General features: G+C 47.0%; 1 protein-coding gene and 2 non-coding genes across 3 annotated transcripts; 1 reads left to right on the plus strand and 2 right to left on the minus strand.

The window, feature by feature from the left end:
* Positions 1-3,787: 3,787 nt before the first annotated feature.
* On the minus strand, positions 3,788-8,051 carry LOC123080863 (uncharacterized). The gene is made up of 7 exons (XM_044503807.1): positions 7,747-8,051; positions 6,008-6,107; positions 5,800-5,920; positions 5,479-5,600; positions 5,276-5,397; positions 4,579-4,738; positions 3,788-4,109 (listed from the first exon to the last, which is right to left on the minus strand). The coding sequence occupies exons 1-7, from the start codon at positions 7,886-7,888 to the stop codon at positions 3,992-3,994; spliced, it is 885 nt and encodes a 294-aa protein (XP_044359742.1). The 5' UTR covers positions 7,889-8,051; the 3' UTR covers positions 3,788-3,991.
* A 2,833-nt stretch (positions 8,052-10,884) lies between these two features.
* TRNAV-AAC (transfer RNA valine (anticodon AAC)) lies at positions 10,885-10,958 on the plus strand. Its single transcript has one exon. It is a non-coding gene; the product is annotated as a tRNA-Val (tRNA).
* A 57-nt stretch (positions 10,959-11,015) lies between these two features.
* On the minus strand, positions 11,016-11,089 carry TRNAI-AAU (transfer RNA isoleucine (anticodon AAU)). The gene has a single exon. It is a non-coding gene; the product is annotated as a tRNA-Ile (tRNA).

Below are 11,089 nucleotides of genomic sequence, written 5' to 3' on the forward strand. Positions count from 1 at the left end.
ACTTCACCAACTGCAACTTCGCCTCGCATCGACACTGCTCCAAGTTCTTCTGCACCACCAGACCCCAACGATGACCCTGCAGCTTAACCTACTCCTCATGGGTACGAGTAGAAGCTCTATGTCTTCAAACCTTTTTGGTCCTTACTGACAAAAGGGGGAGAAGCATATGAGTTGATAGTCTTCAAGCGGGTCCATATGGGTGATTGCTATACTTTTTGCTAAGTGCTTACAACTCTCGCTTTTGATACATTTGGTTCTTTGAGTTGTAACACTTAAACTTGATGGTCGTCTGCTACCTTTTCTGTCAACTATGTGATGCGATGATAAATTCCGCATGTGCGACGATAAATTCCGCACGAAGTCATTTCGCAGACGTCCACTTTTCATTATGCATGTCGTTATCTTCGTTATATCTTTTCATGCATGATGAATTGTCTTCATAAGTTGAAGAGGATCTCCACAAGTACAACATGCCATGTGCATTTGCATTCAAAAGCAAAACACTCATATGCACAGCTTCAGGGGGAGCCTTTTGCTACTTACGAAGACAATACCTCAATCCTTTACAATTTCACATACTTTTATCCCCGTTGAAAACTTCAACCAGTTTGTCATCAATCACCAAAAAGGGGGAGATTGTAAGTGCATCTAGTGCCACCCCTAGTTGGTTTTGGAGTATTGACGACAAACCTGGTTAAGGGACTAATGTGTTTGTGAGAATTGCAGGATAACACAGGTAGTAGTCCCCCATTGATTCGGTTTACCTACCGGAGATTACCCCTAAAAATGTGTGAAGACATTGAAGACAATGGTGGTATGTGAAGACAATCACAACGAAGATTATGACTCGGGAAGACATTCACGTGAAGACTATGGAGTGCGAAGACATAGTTGTTTCGTAGTTTCCTTTTCTTCTTTGTTGAGTCATAGGAACCACCGTACTGTTAAGTGGGGTCCAAGTGAACAAAGTCAGAGTGACTGAAGTGATGCTCAACCAAATCCTATGTCTTCGAGCGAAGACAATGAGAGCAAATCTTATCCAGAGCTGGATGAGTCAGCTTTACTTGTAGCCCAAGTCAAGCTGCCGCGTGTGTTTGAAATCTGACCGTTGGAACACGTGTCAGTTCCTTAGTGACCCAGGGTCATTTCGGACAAATCAGGTCGGGTTGCCTAGTGGCTATAAATAGCCCACCCCCTACACCATAAATTGGTGGCTGCTCAGAGTTAGTGCACGGCTTTTGTCGTTTGAGAGCAACCCACCTCGAAGCCTTTGAGAGAGAGAAATCCTTGCGAGGACAAAGCCCAAAACACCCAGAGCCAAAGAGTGTTAGGCATCACTGAAGTCTTTCTGTCCACATGATCTGAAGACTTGTTACACTTGAGGACTGTGAATCCTCCAGCCGATTAGGCGTCGCGTTCTGAGCATCCAAGAGTCATTGTGGATTGCCGGTGAACGAAGTCTGTGAAGGTTTGGAAGTCTACCTTGAAGACTTACCAGAGTGATTGGGCGAGGACTAAGTGTCCTTAGCTCAAGGGGAATAAGGTGAAGACGCGGTCTTCTGAGTTGAATCTCAGCCTCCCTAACCAGACGTACAGTTGTCACAGCAACTAGAACTAGTCCAACAAATCCTTGTCCTCATCAAGCAAGTGGTTTTATCTCTTCCCTCACTTATTTACAGTTTGTCTTCGTGAAGTCATTTGCATGCGTGCCTGATCTGTTTGACTTCACTGTGTGACGACTATTGTTGTTTGGCTTCATACTATCTTCCATCTTGATCCATACTACCTAGCTGCCAATAGTCTTCGTACTTTAGCTTCATTACTTGCTTAACTATGGCTTGTCTGGTGTAGTCTACCTTCCGCTGCATATCAATAGGTTCATTTCTATTGTTTGTCTTCGAAACTCTCATGTTTTGAAGACTTTCATAAAAATCGCCTATTCACCCCCCCCCCCCTCTAGTCGATAACTAGCACTTTCACTAACATCAAATTTGAAGTGGTTCAACTGAACTATAACTCTACAAAAATAGACTCAAGCGATGCATTCAGTAAGCTGATGCACACGTGTCAGGTTCAATTGTCTTCTTTGCCAACATAAGAGTCAAGAAAACAGGTACCATCGCAGCACATAGATGTTTAAGAGTATGTCCACTAACAATCTCATGTGTCCACCTATATATAGGTTTGTCCGCAGCCTCTTCTACTTTGGCAAGAAGGTAAAATCCTGAAATCAATTTGAAAAATCAGAACAAAAGTATCCAGACAATATAACTTTGCGCTTAGAAAACCCTCGTGAAAAATTGCGCTTAGACAAAATGATTCGGCAATGGCCTATTCTTTAAACTGCGCTTAAATAAATGCTTCTGCATAACTCATTCTTGTAACAATTTCATCAACAACCGAAAACCAGAACTGCAGATACATTTATATTAATTGGACTGTTGACTGCTTGATAAATTTCTAGATAATAGCAGACGTGACTGGGGAAACAGAATCATCTTGGCACCGGTCAATGGTATTGAGAGAATAAAAACTTAAGAAGGGGAACAGTAAAACTTCTAGTGAGTTTTATATGAATTTCAACGTAACTACGGTTTATAACCAAGCATCATGAGTACAGACTGTCAAAAGAAAAAGGTATCACCGGTTTTTATGCTGTGAGAAAATCGACTATGAAATAACCCAGTCAAATCAGAGCAACACAAGTGAAGGCCTGAAGGGCACAGTCGGTTATCCAACCATGGCAAGATCCAATGGCTGCTGCTACTTGGCTTATTGCTTTAGTTACCTCATGTTTTACTCTCAGTAATCGCTGAACCGACCTGACTATATATGTCGTCCCCATCGTGAATAAAAGGAAATAATTCGCGAAAAGTAGAGGCGATTATCTTCTCAACTATCCCATATTTTACATCAAAATCCGACGAATCCCTTATCGGTTTTTTGATCAATTCCTTCCAATTGTTCCGGTACTAGCACTCCTCCCGTGTTGGTACAACAGGAAATCCCTCTATTGGCTCCCCTCCCATCTAGTTCAACATGAACCAGGAGCGGGTCCCTCTATTGGCGCGTCCCTCTATTGGCTCACAAATTCGTTGAACCAAAATATGATTTTTCTATTGGTTTACTCTAATATCTCAGAAGCAAAGAGCATGGAGTATGGACCGTTTCACCCAGCCAACACATGTATGCATTGTGTGATGGTGGGAAAACTGCCTCTTGCACATATATAGTCTCGATTCCCTCTACCAAAGAAATCATCAGGTCATCATCTTGCCATGATCATTTGGCTTACTATGGCATGGCAGATCATGCTTATTGTGTTCCGCAAAAATGTCATTTTTACTGGTGGAATCAGCCATAGGCCTCTATCAAAAAGAAAACATGGGGACCTGAAATCAAAATCTGGAGTTCCCAGTCATGGCAACAATTGCATGATAAAACGGGGGGAATCTGGGCCCAGAGCTCCCGCCTCTATATCGCAGTTATGTGCCCCTGTATCCCAAATCGACGATGCATTAACCCCTCCTCATTCTACAATGAAAACCTGAACTTTTTTATTTGAAAGAGTAAGAAACCTGAACTCAATCCATCACTTAGACAGGCAAGCCAATAAATTATCTTGCACACACGGAAGACGTCGAGCCCATAGCATGCAGCTTAATGAACTCGGAAGAGCAGCAACAACCGAAGCAGATGCAGTCTCAATAGATCCCCGTCCAGTTACATAGGCTACGGTCTTTCCAGGTGCAGGAGGAGGTATAGGCTGTTGGAGGTTCCCAAAAACTAGAGCACAAAGAGTTGATGAGGGAACCGATATACATTTTTCCTTCCTGTACAAGATATGATCAGGAAGTTTTGATCAGGAACAACCACATATGAACGTCGATTAGCAGGCAATGATACACAACCGTGCAAGCTGGGGCTCCTGATATTCTGATCGATGCTATTTTTACACTTCGGGAGTAGAGTACATATGAAAAACACATATCTACTGTTGTTCAGACGTAGTTGAAACTGCAGCATAATCATATTTGACGTCTACAGTGTTGCCATCTTGGGAACCGCGTTCTCTCCAACTGATCTTCCACATCTGGAGTAAGCTTACCCTGCATGACAGAGAAAAAAACATTATGGATACATAGATGCAAGGCCTATTCAATGTGGTGAACTTGTTGTGAAAACTACATGCACATGATGAATGCGAACATTGATTTCTGGAAGTGAACCAGAGTAGTATTAGTTTGAATAAGCAGAAGCGCATCATGAAAAGTTTGGTAAGAGCTAGCCGTGCAAGTTTCAGTTCATGCTAAAAATATCAACAATTTAACTGCAGATGTCTTATTCTGGTATCATTCTAGTAACCAAAGTGAACAAAAACCAACCTCATAAAGAGCGAAAACATCAAAAATTTGGTAAATCAGTGGAATGGCAATATTATTGATATTTGGTAACACATGGTGTATTTGTATGCTCAAAGCAGAGCGAGCAATACCAACATCGGATTAAAGTGGTTGAATCGAACTAAAACTTTACAAAAATAGACTCAAGCGATGCATTGAATAAGCTGATAAATACCTGTCAGGTTCAATTGTCCTCTTTGCCAACATGAGAGTCAAGAAAACAGGAACCATCGCAGCACATAGATGTTTAAGAGTATGTCCGCTAACAATGTCATGTGTCCACCTATATATAGGTTTGTCCGCTGCCTCTTCTACTTTGGCAAGAAGGTAAAATCCTGAAATCAATTTGAAAAATCAGAACAGAAGTATCTTTGAGCTTAGAAAACCCTCGCAAAAAATGTGCTTAGAAAAAATGTTTGCAGTGGCCTATGTTTAAATTGCGCTTTAATAAATGCTTCTGCATAATTCATACTTGTACCAACTTCATCAAAGGCCAACAACCGGAAAACAGCAATTCATTCACATTTATATTAGTTGGACTGTTGACTGTTTTATAAATTTCTAGGTAACATCAGACATGACTGGGGAAACAGAATCATCTTGGTACCGGTCAATGGTATTGAGAGCATAAGAACTTAAGAAGGGGAACATTACAACTTTCAGTGAGTTTTCTATGAATTTCAAGGTAACTATTGTTTATAACCAAGCATCATCAGTACAGACTGCAAAAAGAAAAAGGTATCACCAGTTCTTATGCTGTGAGAAAACCGACTATGAAATAACCCAGTCATTAACGCGAACAACATATAGCTATCTGCACAAACAATGGAACTGCATACACCGTGATGATATTGAGAGACAATTACACTAACCTGCTGCCCACAACCAGTAGCTTGAATGTGTATACATTGGTGGAATAACTATAGCCATCACAGGTATTACAATGCATGGAACAAACTGGATTACCGCATATGGCCGAAGGTCATCAAAGAAACTACACAACAGAGTAGACAGTTAAGTTCAAGGAAGCAAATATCCCTGACAGAAGGACAGATAAACAATCGAAAGATCTTGCCTCCAGTACAGGATGCTCAGTGCACCAGCAATAACAAGGGGTGCAAGGGACTTTGTTCCTGCCCTATCATCAACCCTTTCAATGATGAAAATGGCCACGATAGACGTGAAAGCAATCGTCATCTAGACAAACAAGCCCGTATGTCAGCGCTCGAAATATTTAAAATCAAGAAAGAAGGAGCAACTCCTAGGGTCTGGGGACTATACACTATGTACATGTCATGGCACCAAGCTAGGGACTATACATTAGAGGAGATGATGATGTAAATATCACGATGCTGAATATTAGATCTACAGCACAGAAGATCTAGGAAAGACTCACAGGCAATCTGTCCCAAACTAAGGTGGCATCGTTCGGGTAGAGATGGTAGTAGGATGAACCAACACCGACAGCAGTGACACCAGCATAGAAGAGTGTCCAACTCCAGAGCTCCCCCTGTGAGCTGCCAGCAGGATCAACATCAGAGTGTTTCAAATCTCAATTTGAGTCAGAACAGGAACCAAAATTGGTAAGAGCATCGAGTCTGCACCATAGCCTGAAGTAGTTTTTGTAGTGGCACAGGATGAGCCCAGCGAGACCAACAAAGAGGAAAGGGATATTTGAGAGCACATTCAATGTGTTAGGGATCCCTGCAAAACAGAACAAAACAAAACAGTATCGATCAGTACCAAGCTATTTCCCCACATTATTTTGCTCCTGGTCTGTACCATTGTTCGTTATTATCGTTTAACAAGTATGCCGAGTGCTCAAGCACTCGCATTAGCAGCCAAATTAGCTGATATAATCAAAGCAAAGCATACAATGCTGACCAATCAAAAGCATTTCCCTCGTGTAGCAAGCAAAAAATAATTTAGCCGAACCTATGCTTGACTCGCTCCCCAAATTCCCCTCCTATCAGCTCAACCGTGTCCGCTGGTCTCACTAAATCACAAATATAAATGGCTAAAACAGCAGGGTTCATGGGCACCACACAGTAGGGATGCAGATGCGGGTCCCGCTAGTCCCGCATAACATGGTAAGTTAGTTCAAAATAAACTGACAGCTCTAAACTCTCGTAATGAAGGGATGAGATTCTGCAAAGCTGGATGCGGGATGGGTCGGGCGCCACTCTGCACCCCTACCACACAGCTAATATAACCGAAGCAACAGATAGTGCTGGCAATCAGAAGCATTCCCTCTGTAGTAACCAGAAAAACAAATGAGTGGAGCCTAATTTTGGCCGAATCTACACTTCATTTGCTCACAAATCCCGCCTTGGCAACTTGATGCTATCAATCACTAACCTAAGAGAATAAAAAAGCAGAATCTGGTCAGATGGGTTTGCTCGTCATCTGTACCATTATTTGAACCTAACATTCATCGAGTATGCAGAGTGGCCAAGCAGTCACGTTAGCAGCCAATTTAGAGGATATAATCAAAGAAAAGCATATAACGCTGACCAATCAGATTCGTGTACTAACCAATCAGAAGCACTCCCTTCGAGTACTAACCAAAAAGTATACAGTTCACTCGCTCCCCAGTTTCCCCTCTTCTTGCCTCAATCGTGTTGGCTGGTGTCGCTAAATCACGAATTTAATCTAAGGGACTAAAAACAGCAGGATTCGTGGGCAGCGCACAGCTAGTATAACCAAAGCAACAGATAGTGCTGGAAATCAGAAGCATTCCCTCTGTAGTCTGTACTGATAACCAAATCAACATATGGATGGAGCCTAATTTTAGACGAATCCACACTTGATTTACCCCCAAATCCCCCCTTGGCAACTTCATTATATCAATCACCAACCTACAAGAACAAAACAGCAGAATCTGGTCACATGGCTTGGCTCAAGATCTGTGCCAGCCATCACTCGTTATGACCCTTCATCAGGTATGCAGAGCGGCCAAGCAAATGCATTATCAGCCAATTTAGCTGATACAATCAATCAAAGCAGCAGACATAACGGCCGGCCAATCAGAAGCATTTGCTTGGTGTGCCAGTAACCAAAAAGCACACCAAGGTAGCATAACTCAGCCAAACCAGCGCTTCACTCGCTCCCCAATCTCCCCCATCTGGCTCTAACCGTGTCCGCTGGACTCGACAGATCACGAATCTAAGATAAGAGACTAAAAACAGCAGAATCTGCGGCAGCGTGCAGTGCGGAGTCCGCGCCCCCAAACCCTCCGCCCTCGGCCGAGGCAGAGGCAGAGGCAGAGGCAGAGCCCGGCTCGGGGGTGAAGATTAAGGGGAGGCGATGCGTGGTACGGGGAGCGGGGGTTGGGGTTGGTTACCGAGGAAGAGGTCGCGCTGGTCGGCGAAGTCGTGGTAGTCCTCGTCCTGCGGGATGGCGGGCGTGACGAGCATGAGCACCACGAAGATGGCCGCCGCCGCCGCCCACGCCACCCACTTCTTCCTCCACCACTCGCCGTCCATCGCCGCCGCCCTCCCGCCGCCAAGCTTCTCCCCTTCTCCTCCCCCCTCGGATTTCTTCCCCCTCCTGTCCTCTTCCGACGACGATTTCTTTCTTTTTGGCCTTGGGGAGTTCGTCCCCTACACGGCGCTCGGCTTGACTTGAACACTTTTTTCCATCGGAGACGAGAGACGAATCCCGGCTTGCTTCCGGGAGTGGCAAGCGGCGCTCGTGCGGGCCCCGCTCGTGCCGATCGGACGGCTGGTAGGGGTAGGGGCGTGCGTCCGTGGAATAGCGCTAGTACGAGTGCTCTGTTTTCTAATGTTGTACGGAAGATATGGCGTGTGGACTCTGCTGACTGCATGAGATCCACGCGTCACGCCACTTCACCGGGTGTTCTTCGAATCCAGTAAGAGCATCTACGACCGGGTCATTTCTATTCATCTCAAATGTGGGCAGGGTGCCAGGCGCTGCTCCCAGCGCGGATCTGCGGCGCGCGGGGCGTGGGAGGCGCGCGGATCTGCTGGGTGGCAACCGGTTGTCTTCGGCGGCCGTTGGTTCTCCGCACGGCGGCCCAGCGGACGGGCAGCCGGTTCTTCCTCCCCTTTGCGTGCCAGGAGCTGATCTACTCGAGAAGGTGACCATGAAGGCGTCGGTTCTGCTAGAGGCGTGAGTTCCGCAGGCAGCGGGGCTCGATCTGGGTGTCTGCTGGCCGTGCGGCGAAGCGGTGGGAGATGAATGGCGCCTCGCCTGGTGTTGCATCCTCTTGTTGGTGGTTTGGTGAGCTCGACGCTGCTTCGGGTGGGAGGACGAGATGGAGGTGGCTGGAGGGAGAGGAATGGCCTCGCTGTGGTTGTTGCATCCTTCGCCGGGAGATGAATGGCCGGCAGGCGTTGCATCCTCGAGGAGACAAATGGCGTTGTGCTTGGTTGCATCCTTCCGATGGGAGACGAATGGCGCCGCTAGGGGTTGCATCCTCCGCCCAGTGGGGATGCGGATGCAAGGTTGGAAGCACGTCGAGCTCGCGTGGGGAGGTGCGGTTGGCCGTGGAGGCAGGGATAGTGGTTCGGTGTGTAGGTTGATCGGATCCTGGGTTCGGGCTATGCAGGTGAGACTGTCGGCGAAAGTCGTACTCCGGTTCTGGCCGGAGTCGTTGATGGCGGCGCTTTCAGGCGTCGTTCCCTCGTTGGAGGCATCGATGTATCTGCTCTCACCTTGCCTTTCCCGACGTGCTCCGGGGGAAATCCTTGATCTAGTTTTAGATCGGACGATGGCGGCGCTATTCGGCATCGCGTTCTCTCTTGGGGGCATCGTCCTAGAGGTGGATCAGGTCAGAGGGACCCGTGGCTCGTGGGGATGTGTGTGTTGTTGCCGAAAGGCGCCGTTTGTATGGTTTTTGGGTCTGGTTTCCCTCATAAACTGGACCAACCTTCTTTCTCCTGATCAATGAATTTGGTAGATCAACTACCAACATTTAAAAAAAAAAGTCGCCCGGTCAGTGACTGGTTACAGAAATGGGACCCAACCGGACTCTCCATATCCGTCTCAAACACCCGGACTGACCGGCACCCCTCATATCCATCTCAAATATGAGGACTTGCGGACACGCCTGGTCAGTCCGCCATGTATGACGTGTCCTCACCCCGGACCACATTTTCTCTTTCTTTATTCATTCTTTTCTTTCTCTCTCTTCTTCTCCACCAATCACGTGCAAGTGACCAGTCATATGAGAAAAAATATGAGAAGTGTGCTGCACGGACGAAAAAATAGGGGCTCAAAACGGACACGCCTGGTCACTGACCGGGCGCGTCCGCGGGCGTTTGAGGGGTCAAATTAGAGGTACATGTTTGAAGATGCTCTAACACCGTGTGTGCCCAACATCAGCCCACGTAAGTCCAAACACATGTGAATCGTTGATAACAGCTGCATCCAATGATTGAGAGTGCTTCCAAGTACAGAAGAAAACTTTAGCCACTCCACACCTGTTGGTAGTGGCTGCCATTGTGAGCTTGCCAGAGTGAGCGCACATAAGGGAGAAACACAGAGAGAGAGAGAGAGAGAGAGAGAGAGTAAGAAGAGGAGGTTCTGTCCAAATCTGTTGTGTGCTTGGATTGACCCCGAACTTGGTGAGCTCATTCCCTACTTCAGGTACTTCAATTTGGTTAGCTGGTCTGAGGATTGAGCCGGCAAATCGAGAGCTTTGCAGAGAAGGGGATCCATTTCCTCTTGATCTCCCCTCCCCTCCCCCCTCGTCGGGATCAGGCAACGCGGACGAAGAAAGGCGGCGATATGAAGGGGAGAAGGCGGCCGGCGCGTGGCGAGGCGACGGAGCAGGCGGCCGGGGGTGAGGATGTCGCCGTCGCCGTCGCAAGATTGAGGAGGGGAAGATGGGGGGACGCGGTGCGGGCTGTGTCGTTTGTCGGATTAATGCGAGGGGGGTTTTCACAAATTGTCATGGCGGACAACTTTTATCGGACGGAGGGAGTACAGGTCCGCCCGGCCTCGGCGCACAGCATGTCGGAGCCGGCAAATCGAGAGCTTTGCAGAGAAGGGGATCCATTTCCTCTTGATCTCCCCTCCCCTCCCCCCTCGTCGGGATCAGGCAACGCGGACGAAGAAAGGCGGCGATATGAAGGGGAGAAGGCGGCCGGCGCGTGGCGAGGCGACGGAGCAGGCGGCCGGGGGTGAGGATGTCGCCGTCGCCGTCGCAAGATTGAGGAGGGGAAGATGGGGGGACGTGGTGCGGGCTGTGTCGTTTGTCGGATTAATGCGAGGGGGGTTTTCACAAATTGTCATGGCGGACAACTTTTATCGGACGGAGGGAGTACAGTATAATTTGCTACACATGGTATCTTTCTTTTCCTCTGCCAGTGGGCTATTGTTAGATAAGCATATATAAGCTGTATGATTTTCCAGCTTCAGTGGCTGAAGCAATTAGACCATTCAGTTAGTGGGTCATCTTGGTACATTTTAGATGTCTCTGCTCTTTAAGGGCAGGTTGTATTAAAATAGACACAAAGGTTTCGTGGTGTAGTTGGTTATCACGTCAGTCTAACACACTGAAGGTCTCCGGTTCAAACCCGGGCGAAGCCATCCTGATCTTTTTTTTTTTGGCAGTTTTCCATTGCCTAAAAAACAAAAAAATAAGAATGGCCCATACAGGTCTCGAACCTGTGACCTTCGCGTTATTAGCACGACGCTCTAACCAGCTGAGCTAATAGGCC

Source organism: Triticum aestivum, chromosome 3D, assembly GCF_018294505.1.
Source record: "Triticum aestivum cultivar Chinese Spring chromosome 3D, IWGSC CS RefSeq v2.1, whole genome shotgun sequence".
Classification (NCBI taxonomy): Eukaryota; Viridiplantae; Streptophyta; class Magnoliopsida; order Poales; family Poaceae; genus Triticum; species Triticum aestivum.